The following is a 14,655-nucleotide window of genomic DNA, read 5'->3' as shown; positions in this document are numbered from 1 at the left end:
TGTGTTCAGAGTGAGCGGCTGTGGTAACATTCAGCTACGTTAAATCCATCTCCTTTAAAAAAAAAAAAGAAAAGCTGTTTGAATTTTAAGTAACACCTGACTCGCAGCTTGTTTCCGGTGGCCGCGCTCTGTGGAGGATGAAGAGGACTCAGTTTTGAATCGATAGGGATAAAAGCCACCTTGATCGTAACACTTTCTTCAGTTTTTCAAAACTTCAATTCACCCGGACTGTCAAAATGCAGCAGCCTGAAACCCAGCAAGCAACTCAACAATCAGCGACTGAAATACTGGATCCAACAGGTAAAACTGAAATGAAAGCTTTGGAAACGTGTCTGTGTTTTTTTAATTTGTGTGCAAAAAGTCTTGTAAAGCAAGTGTTGAATCTATTGTTAGAGTGACTTGAAATGCATCCACGACAGCTCATCTGCAGAGATGGAAAGTCTGATCCATATTAGATAGACTTTTTGTATTTTGTTAAGTATTTGCATTTAATTCTGTTTCCACATTTCTACTCCACTTCCTGAAGTAATAACTGCTTTTATTTTGTTAATCTAACAGCCACAGTTACTAGACTGATAAGGATTTTGAATAACTAAAGCTCTTGCACATAAGAAAACTTTATGGATTGATGCTTCAAAATAAACACAATAGATGTGAAAAAACTAAAATACTGCAAACTGTTGGGACAAAACCTACAATAAGCATAAAGAATATTGTCACAGAGTTATTCAAATCACACAGTAAATCAAACAAGACAACAGTATAAAAAACTATATCGAGCTACAACATTGAATGTTGCCTACAGGTTTATAATACAAGTTTGATAATGTAACATTGATAGAGGACATTACTTTACTTTTCCTTTTAGTACATTTTGTTGATGATTACTTGAGTAAAATTTGAATGCATGACTTGTTACTAAGCATTTTACATAATTGTACTGGTACTTTAACTTGACGTAATGATCAAATACTTCTTCAAATGCTGCCAAAATGTCAGGACCAAGATCAAGATAAAAAGATTAGAGATTAGATTAGATTAAAATAATTTCAATATCTGCATGTTGCCTTAAGTAAAAAGTAAGGACAACTGGTGTTTCTTTCTCCCGTTCATTCTCAGATCAGTACCTGCGTCGGAGGAAATCAGCTCTGTGGGTGACCGTGTCTCTGCTGGCTCTGTCTCTGGTGGTGCTGACGGTGGGTCTGATCTCCGCCACTCGCACCGACAATGTGCCTGTTGCTGGTTATTACCCCGGGATCACCGTGAGTGACACGCTCCTCCTCAAAACACTTCATGATTATGTTTTTTTTTTAATCTTCTTCTTTCTGTGTCAAGTGTTTCTGCTTGTGTCTTCCACTTTGATCTCTTTCTACCTCCAGCTGAGTTTCGGAGCCTTTCTGGGGATTGTTGGAATCCACCTGGTGGAAAACCGCAGACCCATGGTGAGTGTGCTCCTCTGACTGCCATGTTGTTATTTTAACACATTTAAAATCACATTATAATCATTTATTCCATCTATTTCACACATTTATAACGAAGGCTAATGTTACCTTGCATGTGCTCAGTGTGTAAATCGACAACTGTTTGCTAACAAGTAAGCCCTAAGGTTTGTTGACATCTTTTTGTTTTCAGAAATTGCATACATTGTGCAACGTCACACTCATATTTTAGCCTCCTGTTTGTTCTCTGTCAAGGTGACTTCTGTCAATACACTTAATATATTCACCTCCAAAAAAGAGCCATTGTTCCTGGAAACGGCACACATAAGGTAGAGGATGATGTTACACACTTAAAACTTCACTAAACCGTTTTCTGGGACATTGCTCTATTATAAGAGACAAATCAGATTAGTTGATGGCAGCGTAATGTGTTCTTGGTCCTACTGCCCAGGTCAGTGTACATGAGTGGAGTTGTGGTCAGGGAAGTGAATGTGATTGTCTCTGGATTTCAATGACATGGAGGGAAATTATATTAGTATTGGTCAGTCGCTGACAGGGCTCGTTGATCTCTGACAGGGACACAAGTATAATATCATCAAAGTGCCTCTCTGTACTTTAACAATGACTGATTATTCAACTTATGTTGGACAAGTGGCAATAACAACATTAGAAACTGTCTGTTTGAGAGCTTCAGATTTAAATAAATTAAACAGAATTAAAAAAGAACAAAGTCTGCATGAACTGACCTTCAATCAGCAGCCTCTGGCACTAAGTTAAAATTGCAAATGATACTTAAGGGTGATTGGCAGCCAGAAGCTGAAACTGCTCCTCTGTCGGTAAAGTAATGAAGCCAGGATCACATCACTGCTTGAAACCCACCATGAGACAAACTGTGTGAAGTCCCTGCGAGGACGGAAGAGGACACCACTGACACAAAAACTCTGGCAGATTGTGAGTCCTAGTTTTTCACCTCTGAATTTGTCCCATTTATTTTATTGTACATATTGAAACTCAAGTTGATAAGAGTACAGTAGTTTTTAAGGGAAAAAAGGAGAACAAAGAGTATAGAGAGGAAACCCAAACGAGATGAAGGTAAAGTTTTAGGTTAAGCTAAGACATAACAGGGCAGGAATCAGGTATTAGAATAACAAAAACTAACCAAATTACAAAATCTCTAAAATGTTGCAATTATTTAGATTTTTGGAATTTGACTTATTCAGCTTACTTTTTTTACATGATAAAATAAATGTCACTTCTTTGCCTTCTTCACTCTCTTACATATGGAATGCCAAATTGGATACACACCAATTAACTAGTTTTTTTTTCAAAAATCAATTTTAGTTTAGTTATTGAGTCAATCTAACTTAATTTGTGTGTAAATGGACTGCACTTATGTAGTGCTTTTCTAGTCTTTGAGACCACTCAAAGCTCACTAGATATCACATTCACCCATTCACACACTGATGGCTGCTACATAAGGTGCCCAACTGTCAGTCACAGTTATCACATTCATACCCATTGACTATGCCAGTTCAGTGTCTTGCCCAGGGACGCTTCCACATGTAGCCTGAGGGAGCTGGGGTTTGATCCTCTGACCTTCTGATTGAGGGGTGACCGACTCTACCCCTGAGCCACAGCTGCCCCAACAATTACATTTTTTAAGTTATGTAACTACTGCCCTTTTGTTTGGTGCAGTACAAATTAAACACTCCTTTTTTCAAGGGTTTCCTTTTAAAGAAGTCAGCTCAACATTAAAAAGTCAGACTGAGGCACTTTCAACCAGGGAAGCTAACGTTAGCTTAATTATGTAGCTAGCTAGCTACAGTTGATAAATCCTGCTTGTAACATTGGTCTTTTATTTTCGAAAATATCAATGGTTGCTATTATCTACCTCTGTCTGACATCAAGTCAAATTTGACAGCAAATCTTCCATTGAATTAAATGCCGTATTAGGACATAAAGGTTGGCAGCAATTCGACAAAAAGTGGAGACTTTGTGAGGGGCACTCAGACTTGCCACTTGAGTTTGTTGGGGCAATCAGCTTAGTGCATGGTCAGGTGTGTGTGTGTGACTTACTGCCCCTGATTAACACCCGGTGTGGGAAGCCTCAATATATCCTTGGGTTCCAGTGCTCCGTGCTGACTCATTATCTCACTATCAGAGGTATGGAGAGGTTGTCTCGGTCTTGTCTTTCCCTTTCTGTGTGATTTGCAGACCCTTTCTAGTTGGTCTCGAGTCGTTGTTGGTGCTGGGTAGGTCTTTTCAACCCCATCCGTTTGTGTTTCTCTTTTAAGGCAGCCATTGTGCTCTGGTTTATAAGTGTTTCCCTGGTCACCCTGAAAGTTTCTTGTCAGCAGCTTGGCAGCCGTGGTTTAGTTTGCCCTTATCGAAGTGTTATTTTGTGAAGGGAGTTTGTTCTTAGCTTGCTATTATTTTGTTTTTCCCCTCTCCCATATAATCACTTGTGATTTTTGTGGTTATCCCTCAGGGATAACTTTAAGACACCTCTGGTCCGCAATTACCCTGTGTTCCCTCTGCCTGTGACTGGAGCCTAGATACGTCTGTGTGTTGTGAATTTTTCATGTAGCATCCTACGTTTCGTCTTGTGTTACAGATACCTTTCCTAGAGAGCATGTCTCTGTGTGTATGTGGACATAGTTCAAAATAAAGAATCATTTATCCAAGATAAATTCAGTTTTTGTGTAAAAGAATATTTTTTGTAGGCTCTCCTTCCTCGCTGTAAATGTGTAACCACAGAGGAGAACACATTTACTGTTTGCTGCATCAGTCTGCCTTTTCGGCATTGCTCCCAGTTCGGTGCTTTAAACTTTAATGGTGTGATTGCTGGTCCACAGTGTCTCTTATATCTCTCCCCTCACACAGGTGTCTTCTTCCCTCCTGTGTTTGAGGCTCGAACTGTAACATGAGAGACGGCTGGTAGAGCGAGGCTGCTCATTAAAGAACAACTAAATGTACAATGACACCTGAGAGCTCTGGAGCTTCTTGTACTTCCTGCATGTCACTGCCTCGTTTTTTGCTCCTCTGACCACTAAAATTTAGCCTCGGATTGTGCCAGTTCATCCACTGCTGCTTCCGGTTTCACGCCTCAGCGTAATCCCTCCCTTCTGTTGAAGTAGGAAACTAATCAAACAATTTAAATGGAAAGTATACCAGAAACATCTTAAATAATTTTAATAAAAGTGGTTAAACAATCCACCATCCATATTTTTCCACAAAAGACATCCAAACCCCTCGCTTCTTTTATACCTCTAGATTTTAGTGTTTCATTTTGATCCACAGTGACCCGCCCTCTTTATGAATGTGCGCAGTTAAAAATCACACATTTGTGCTTCAATGACATTTCTTCGCATAAAGCTCTAAAAAATCTTAATGACTCGTATCACCCCATTTTTCATTTTGTCTTATCTTGCCCTCCAAAATGTTTAAAAGGACGATGGAGCATGAAATTCTCTCTGTAAAAGGAAGACAGTCCCTTCCTATCTGCACTAACTCTGCTTCTCCTCACCGCTCTGATACTCTGCAAGATTTCTTTATGACCAACCCCTTCACGGGGCTCGTGCTCGTCGCTCCAGCCTCCTCTCCTGAAGTTACTGTCTGTATCTCACAGACTGTCGTCCTTTTGGTCTCCTTGAAGCTCAGAAGAGCAGAACAGTGAACCTTTAAAGGGTCGTATTTTACCCAACACGTTCCCATTACCAGTGTGTCCAGCCGCGGTCATGATTGGTCACTGGATCACTGAGCAGGAGAGGAAGTCCTTGCAGCGGTCAGCGACTTTTGTTACGTAACCTGATGAGTATCTCTACCGACTCCTATTAAATTCCTCTTTTTGTCTTTATCGCTTCATCTCTGATAGATCGTCTCTTAACTTTATTCACGTCTTTGTCTTTTATTGACAGTTCTCTTTTTTCAGTACTCAAAGTTGCTATAATCAATATCTTTATATAAAGATCTATCGGATGATGAAAGGAACACGGTGTGAAATACTGAGGATCCTACAGCAAATTATGTATACACAGCTCTTCTTGACTCAAGGGGCGTGTCCAGGGGGGTGGCCTTGGGTGACATTGCCCTCCTTAAAAATCTGATTGGCCACCGAAAGTGTCAACATTATTCTAAACTAAGATTGGTTAGATTGGCCAGAGGCGGGACTTAAGTTCAAACCAACTCATTCAGGCTGTTTGTAGCATTTATGGTATTTTCAATGTATCACATTTTGTTTTGTTTGTACATAATAATGTGACCTTTAGAGATAAATCATTTTCAGTCCTTAAATGATGAAGTATGGAAGGTTTTTATGATGCCACCCTGTTATCTGGTCTGGTAAATTAAAAGCTTATACTCTGGAATATAAAAACGGTATGATACTGTCATGTTTATAGTCACCCCAGCATATGTCAGTGCACCACTTGGGCCACCCCCGTCAAAAAGTCTGGATACGCCCCTCTTTACTCTAAAGAACTTCATGACAAGATTCAGCTCTGTTTAGTTGCAAGGCTTACACTTTACTGTTTTGGTTCACTCTCACCGCTCACATAGCGTTAGCAGGGAGTTAGCAACTAGCTGGTGACAATATTTTGACTCCCGGGAGTTGGTGGAAACCAAAAACAGAGCCAAATGCCACAACTACAACTACATGTGACAATAAAGTTAATATGTAAATAATTGTTGTTAAACATTCAACTGTTTGCGAACAAGTTTATCTTGTCAATTATAAAGGTGACAATATGTCATTGTTGTCTTCACAACTTGTTTCTGCTGCCCCCAATTGCCCCCCCCCCAAAAAAACAAGCTACTTCAGATGTAAGTGAAATGAATCTGTCATTCAAATTGTGACTGATATAAATGTGCAAATTAATAAAAGCTGCAGAATGTACTTTAAAGTGCTAATTTTGAAGATTTCAGTTTTGTTCTCTTTGGCGGCACCCATGGCAATAAATGGTTATTTCAAGAGTACACTTCCCAGGTATCCAGACAGTTTGACGTCCACGGTTGGCTCTGATTGTAACTCTTGATTTTCCTCCCTGATGGTCGTTTTCCTTTTTAGACTGTTTGCCTTCATCTGAGCGTCGAGTATGTTTCTTTTTCTTTGGATTTTCACTTATTGTTGAAGTTGTATCTGTAGTCATCCATCTTTTCTTTGTTTGTTCAGCCATAGTAGATTACTGTACACTCGCAACACTTGCAGAGACCGGAAAAGCGGCCACTTAGCTCCGCCTACCCTCTCTGGCAGACCAACCACTGCTGGGTGATGGAAAACACGTCACTAACTGGGCGCCACTTGTGAGTTTTTGTTGCCCCAGACATCCAGTCTGTAATACTGCAAATGCAAAGGCTTTCATCAGTGGGCCATTAGCTCAATCACCATTGTGTTACCTCATTTGGCGATAAATAGAGACTTAACAGACATTTATTTAAATGAAAATCTTCGAAATTATAACTTTAAGTAAAGCTTAGTATGCTGTCAGATGTACTATAATAAAAAAGTACAAAATATCTACCTGAAATTTAGTGGAGTATAAGTATAGAAGCATAAAATAGGAGTCCCATATAATTTAACTTAAACTACGAGAATAAATTGTTTTAGTTTTGTTCCACTGCTTCTTCCTTTTTAATATTTCCTCCCTGATTCGTCTAATGAGAGCAGAAAACTGTCTTCAGTGTGCCTGTGTATATTTAATCTTTTACAGTATTGGATTTTTCTGTCCCTGCTTCAGTTGCATCAGGAGAGATTGGGGGGTTTGGGCGACTGAGTGTGTGTTGAGGTGTTTTATGGGCTGGCAGCTGGTGCTAAGGTAATGTGAAGTAATGCAGTTGTCAGGCTCTATTGTCTCTGCTGCTGGCCTCATCTCCCACTTACAGCCCATAAAAGCAGAGTCATTTAAACGGCTAATGAAGTGGAGAGTCTGGGCCAGTGGCAGATAAAACCATCCCAGGAAAAAAAGGTGTCTTTTCTAAGTCGGGGCTCTCATTTCATTTTGTCTTCCTAACATCCGTGCAGCCATGTCTTGTGTTATTCTCACATGTGCAGACAGTTCACAGGTAAATAGAAACTAACCTGTGAAACAAACCTGAACAATTTGTGTTTTATACATTTAGAGCACTATATTTAACAAAAAAAAGGAGGTATTTTAAATGTTTCATATGTAAGACAAAATCCTCTTAACTGACAGAACAAAATGTGACAGGTTTTTTTCCTCATTTGAAGTTGTGGGAGTAAGAAAAGCACAGGTGTTCAATGATGCAGCTTAATGAAATTGAGCCTTCGTTAACTTTTATCACATACACCTGTGACTTTCTCACTGTGACATGTCAAAGTGTCTTCCATAAAATAGGCCCATTTACTCCAAATATTAGTCTAAAATTTCTTGCTTGAAGTTTTGGTATGAAACTAATAGTTTAAAAAAGACAACAAACACAAGAATACAAACCGAAAATCAACTGCAAACTTCTCTTAGTCTCATAAACATGCACTTTTTTAGCCTGAGGAACTTGAAGCACAGAAAAGTGTAAATGCAAGATCGGTAGATATACTGTAGATATTAAAAATCTGCATTAAAGTAACTTTTTCAGCTTAAATTTTGGACAAAAGTCCGTATCTCACCATCCATTTGGGACCGATAGATACAGTAGATAGAAGAAAAAGTGTGCTTAATCTGCTGCCTCAGTACAGCAGGTTTGGTCCTGGAGGAGCGATAGAACAGACAGTAAACGATGCTCAGTGATAAAGTTCACGATCAGACATCTGTGATCAGCCAGCTGGGTCTGCTGTGTAACTGTGTGTGTGCGCGAGTGTGTGTTACATCTGCAAATCACTTTGTCTTACAGTGAAAACCACACGGGAGAACATGTGTTGAAATTTGGAATAGTTTGATCAGTGATCAAATTCTTCGACGTAATTTACAGGATGGTTTGAATGTGTGTGAGGTAAGCAACAGTCTGTGCGTGTTTGTGTGTGTGTGTGAGAGAGAGATTGGGGGAATGAGATTGACCTTGCTGGTACAAAAGGCCACCTCTGTCTCCTGTACTTTGCCTCTTTGCCTATAAATTACCCACAAAGCACCTCTGTGCTGGCAGAAGAGAAGCCGTACATTTCCTTTATCGTCCTGCAGCCCAGACGCTGCAGACGACCAATCAGGACACACATGAGCTGAAACACTGAGCTCACATTAACCAGTGTGTGTGTTTAATGATAACACTTTGACTTTGCCTTTGTACAATCATAAATCTGGCATATAAATTGATGGAAAAGATACATCTTAATTGCTCATGAAAATTTGAGTCTGGTAGAAATAAATGTATATGTGGCAAGAATGATTTTATCAATGAAAACTTTCAAAATGAACTTCAGGCAGACTAACTTTTTTCCCCTGTAAACTTCTTGCAAACTATGTCAGCATTGATTCTTAATTGGTGGATTTATTTCCTCATTGATTTTGATATCATTTATTTTATTGTGGATTTTTCATCTTTTATTTTGAAACCTGTCAGACATTTGTTTCCAATCCAGTACTGAGTTCAAATAACACCCAATACAAGCTGATAATCACATACATTTCGACTCTGAAGATACCTTAGGTTTTCTTTATAAGAAAATAATTTCTCACGACTTTACCTCTTTTTTTGACTCTTCATTTCCTTCAACTTTGTCTTTCAGCTCACGGCAGCGATCATATTCATCAGCATCGGAGTTGTTGCGGCTTTCTTCTGTGCCATTGTGGACGGGATCATCGCCTCAGAGTTTATTGTAAGTTTTGTTTGTGTAAACGTGCCTGCTCTGAAAGACAAAAACAGAGGTTTTTCTACAGAAATGCAGGTGAGACTGGTACAGACACATTGATAAGATCAGGAACTTTGCAGATGTAATCAGACAGAGCTGTCTGCACCATCACTGCAACAGACAGGTGGACCAGACTAACCAATCTTAGCGCCCGACCTGCAGAGCTGAGGAAACATTCAGCTCAACAGGGCTGATTAAAAGTGTCCTAAAGTTTTGTACGACACTGAAAACTTTTGTTTTATACAATGTGACCCCTCCTCAAGAGGCTTGTTTGATAACTGTGTGTTTTGGGTGAAAATCCCTGAGTGCATTTCCTTGAATTTGTTTGTGTGGGACCGGAGAGAAAAGCAGGTCAAATAAGGTAAATTTCCTCTCTGAGGTTGTATACATGGACACCTCAGTTAGTCACATCGGCCTCATGAATTTTAATGATCGTCTTAATGAGTGTGGACCAGAGAGAGTTTAAAAAGCTGGACTGATCAGCACCTGGCACCGAGTCACTGATATTGATCATCAGTGCCATCAGGGCCTCTGCAGATATTTTCATTTTGTGCACACAGGACAGTAAAAGTCATATTTATTGCACCTTCAAGCTCTGGAAAATCACATTATATTTCACATTATATAAAGTCCAGCGAGGTTTAATGCTGTGGGTTTTATAGTGCGGCGCATTGGACCGTTTAGAGCGGACGCAAAATGTAAAGCTGGTAAAGAATCACACAAGCCACAGACACTTGAAACTTCACACATCACACACAAGCACAACACAAATAAAGCATTTAGATCACAGTTAAATGATAGACTTCTACACCAGTGGTCACAATCCCATATAAGTTTGTCTGTTTCTTATGTGTCTGTCACACACAGGACACGAGGCCCTTGCTGCAGGACATGTGTGACTTCTACGCCAGTGGATCGGGCTACGCCTTCGACAGCTACTACTCTGAGGTGATTCAAACACACACAAACTGTATGCACACTTGAAAGGTATAAAAAACATGTCAGCATAAAAATGGTTTAAAACAAGACCTCTGATATTTATTTTGTCGAGTTGTGTAAATGTGTGGGTTCCTACTACGTTTACACTTGGAGAAATCTGTTGTTTTATTTAAGGCAACGGTACGTTTCATTTAGTGCCTGTCAATAGTTTCAGATCCCCTTTAATCCCTCTAATTGCTATAACTTTGGGGGTAACTTAGGGAAGCAACTATCTATAGCTAGCTAGCCACTCAATTGTAAGTATTGTCTTTATGGCTCACTGGCGATGGAGCAGGATTACTTATTGCAATCGTGGTAGTTTAACAATGAAAACAACAACCCCCATAATCCCTAATTACTACATGACCCCTCGAACTACGACTTTAGTTATGAGTTTAATTGAGAGTTGCAGAATTTACATACTGTGTCTTTGATAGACAATAGAAACAACCTTTTATTGTTTGTGTGTCAAACCAGTCAATTTCTCACTGAACATTTAGAATAATAACCTAAAAAGCTAACAGCCTTGTTGAATAGGGTTCCCATTTACTTACGTCATCTTTATTTATTCCCCTTTGTTCACTGCTTTACATTTGTGTCTCAGAAGTCGTCTTTTTAATGGTGTAAATGATGCTTAAAATGTATTTTAGGCAAATGCAGGATTATATTCTGTGCTTTGCAGCCTTTTGGTGTTCAGTTGAAAAGTGGATAGTGACATCTTGTGGTCAAGTAATGTCAGTGCACTAAAAGCAGACTAATTCACATTTCATCAAGACAAGTTTTGGATTTGTTATGTTGACATGCAGTGAGTTTTCTCTTCAGTTATGATTGCTCCTGATTATCTGGATGTTGTATCAGTTTTCAGGACAGAATTATCCGACTAAAAGGTCTGTAAAACCTCTGACACTGCAGGTGACGTGCCGTACGTCTGAAAAAGCCTGCAAGCTGAAACTGAGGAGCAACACCTGCTACTGCTGCTACCTGTACAACTGTCAGAGGTGAGGCCCAACACCAGCTGATGGTATTCGGATGAACAAGGTCCATAGTAACTCGTTTCTTTGTACTTTACATTACAGCATAGTGTTTTCATGTGGTTAGATAACCTTCTACTTTCCAGGAATCTACGATTAGCTCGGTGATACTTGAACCTTGTGTACGTCAGTCTATCAAAGTGAGCATGTTTATTTATTGATTCTTGTAGAGCAGGGAGCAGGGCCCATGTAACAAAAGTATCTTAATCTACTAATGTCTCTGCTGTTGATCATTTTGTCTTAGAAGACAAACAAACATGGATAATGTGATTTTTACACTTTCTTGCATTAAAAATGACCCTATTCTACAAACTACTTTATGGTGGAGATTTCCTTGAGCTCTTTTGCACATCAAAGAGGAAGAATCTCCCTGTTTGTGCCTACATGAGTAGCGCATAAATATCTGCCGGGAAGGTTTATGAAGAAATTACTAATTTAATTCTTCTCTGCCTGAAAAACAGTAAAATAAAACTTTAACTGATAGTAAAATGTGGTAGGTCTTTTTAATGGCAGACATTTTGACCTGTCATAGCAGGAAAACTACATGTGTTGTTAATAAACTTAATAAAAGCTGCACCACATTTAGCTGCCAGCTCACTGACATTAATGACTGATAATCTTAAGTCTAAATATGTGGCCGGTGTGGTATGTACTCACTCCCTGCTCTCTTCCTCCTCCAGCACGGAGCACCACACACAGTACTTCGAGTTCACCGGGGTCAGCAGCTGCTGGGACGTGATCCACCTGCACCGCCTGCTCTGGGCCTCAGTGGTGCTCAACGTGATCGGCTTGTTCCTGGGAATCATCACTGCAGCCATACTCGGAGCGTACAAGGATATGGTGAGCAGGAGGACAAAAGTGGAAAGATTGGAGTGCATCTTTATTTAAAAGGAAGTTAAAAAAAATAGGTGCAAAGTGACCCCTTCACAACTCCTGTTTTGCCAACTTTATTACCATTTTTCTTCAGCAGAAGCCAACTCCTCCGATGGCTCCAAGTCCAACTCCATCGCCCCACATCCTGTACAACCCCACCCAGCACATGTTCACCTACAGTGGCTTCTGTCCTTCGGGACAGTCTCTGCCCGCCTACCCCAACTACCCAATGCCCATGCAGGTAAGCAGCCGAGAGAAAAAAGCAAATAAGAATCAATAATAGGAATGTTTTAAGGAAAACACACTGTAGAAAAAGTACAGATCCAAGTAAGAAAATTAGTGATGGCTGCTCCAGTTTCAGTGTCCTGGTAGTGTTTTATGCTGGCTCATTCTCATGATTTAAAGGGACACTTGAACTGAACAGAGCCATCATTACTTCTTTCAGTTACATGTGAGGGAACTCAACCTTTCGGCCCTGTGAGAGTGGTGAAAGAATCAACTCACTGCAATCAGGTGTGTGTGGCACTGATTGGCTTTGATTAAGCCCAGGTGTGGGGAGTCTTCATATACCCTGAGTCTCCAGTGCACTGCCCTGACTCATTATCTCACCTTCAGAGGTAGTGAGAGGTTCTCCATGTGGCTTCTCTAGTTGTCGGTGTATCTGCAAACACGAACTCAGAACCTTGTGTGTATTTGTGGTCAATTGCCTGTTTCCCAGGGAATAATTTGGGGTGCTGGAGAGTTTGTGTGACTCCAGCCTTTTGGGTTATCAAAGGCCTCCCGGGCAGCCTTTGCCTTTAGCTTTGAGTTTTCTGGGTCTCCTGGACAATTTTGGTTTTGAGTCAGCTGCTTGGCAGCGGTGATTCAGTTAATCATTTTAGTGCTTTATTTCATTAAGGAAGCCTGTAGCGGCTCTATACAGTTTCGTTGTCTTTTTCCTCCCCTTTCCAATCTATCGCTACTGCGATTTTGTGGATAACTTTGAGACACCCCTGGGTCTGCACCTGCGCCCCCCCCCCTTTCCTGACAGTTACACCTGTGCTTCTCCTACATAATGAGACAAAATGTCTGCCATGAGAAGAGCTTGATTCTCCCTCTCAGTGTCTTAGTGTGGCAACCAGATGAGCAGCACTGGATCAAATAATTTTCTTACAGCACTAGAACAGCTGTTTTACTCGAACATCAAAGCACGTGACCAGCATCCCATAGCCGAGGTTGATATCTGCAAAACTTGACTAAAACTATCTTTAATCTTAAAAAATACAGAACAGCTGAAGAAAAAAATACAACCGTCTAGTTAAATGGAGACGATCTTTAGAATGCGTAGTGGCGGGGCTCAAGGCAATGAGTCCGTCGGTGCACACGTTCAGCACTGTTTGATGGATAACTGTGAAATTACATAAAAATGTGGCTCAGAGGATGAACCCTGCCAGGTTTGGTTACTTTTTTTTTAACTTGAAAACTCTGCCAAATGCTTTGGTTCATGACTAAATACCTGCAAAATACTTGATATTCTCATTATTCTCAGCTGTACTTTTTGTTTTCAGGACTAATTAGTAAGTTTTACTGAGCTAGCAGGCTCACAGGCTAAACCAAGTGAACATGCTAAACATTTTAGCTGCTAAAAGTCAGCATTGTCATTATGTTAGCATGCTGACATTAGCTTTTAGCACAAAGCACCAGTGGGCTTAAGAAAATATTCACATCACATAGATTATATTGTATGTAACGGCAGATATCCAATAAACTTCTTAAAACCGGATTGAGTCTTTATGAATAGGTGCCATAAAGTAACTGCGGCCTAAGTTGTATTTCTGAAACAAGCCAATAATCTTAGCAGATTCATTGTTTAATTCATTTCATGTTGACGTTGTCTGCGGTGTGTTATATTTCTAACAGATTTATCAGTGATAGCTCATCTTTTCTGATACTTCTGCCAGAGAACCAAAGGGCACACCCCACATAAAAAATGCTGGAAATGATTTTAATATCTTTGGATCTTCTTCCACATACCTTCCACCACTCCCTGTCTCCTCTCCCTCAGCATAACGGCAGCTTTCAGCAGCCTGCTACTCCCCAGCTGATCCCGAACGGATCCAACTCAGGCCTGTCTGAGGAGAACCAGCCGTCTCATGCTCCCACCCAGCCACAGCCTCAGGGAGCCAACCAGGAACCAGGGGGCTACATGCTGACACCCAACGCGCCTGTCCTCTACGGCCCATCCTACAGCCCCTTTGAGAAGCCTCCACCATACGCCTGCTGAACATATGGGGCAGATTGGAGCAAATACATCTTGATCTGGTCAGACTGAATGTAGCACAAGACATTTCAATAGTGACCTTGTAGACAGAAATCACTCGTGAGCTTCACTGTTGCTCTGTACCGACGTTTCATGTGGTTGCACTGAGGAGAGACAGATTTAAAGCTATGTTGTGTATTGAAATAGACACGACTAAGTGCTTACATGTTAAAGGAAAACATATGGGAATAGGCTTCTTCGCTTGGTTGCCCAGAGTCAGAGGAGTTTATTGATGAC

General features: G+C 40.4%; 1 protein-coding gene across 1 annotated transcript; it reads left to right on the top strand.

Moving 5' to 3' along the window:
* Nucleotides 1-236: 236 nt before the first annotated feature.
* LOC138593244 (transmembrane protein 255B-like) lies at nt 237-14,382 on the top strand. The gene is made up of 9 exons (XM_069664168.1): nt 237-300; nt 1,120-1,262; nt 1,380-1,442; nt 9,115-9,204; nt 10,105-10,185; nt 11,128-11,213; nt 11,927-12,086; nt 12,214-12,360; nt 14,164-14,382. The coding sequence occupies exons 1-9, from the start codon at nt 237-239 to the stop codon at nt 14,380-14,382; spliced, it is 1,053 nt and encodes a 350-aa protein (XP_069520269.1).
* Nucleotides 14,383-14,655: the final 273 nt, after the last annotated feature.

The sequence above is a fragment of the Semicossyphus pulcher genome, unplaced genomic scaffold, assembly GCF_022749685.1.
Source record: "Semicossyphus pulcher isolate SPU_LCO1_2020_fin unplaced genomic scaffold, fSemPul1.0.p SCAF_1, whole genome shotgun sequence".
NCBI lineage: Eukaryota > Metazoa > Chordata > Actinopteri > Labriformes > Labridae > Semicossyphus > Semicossyphus pulcher.
The sequence above is the reverse complement of the archived record's forward strand: the minus strand, read 5'-3'. Positions and strand labels throughout refer to the sequence as shown.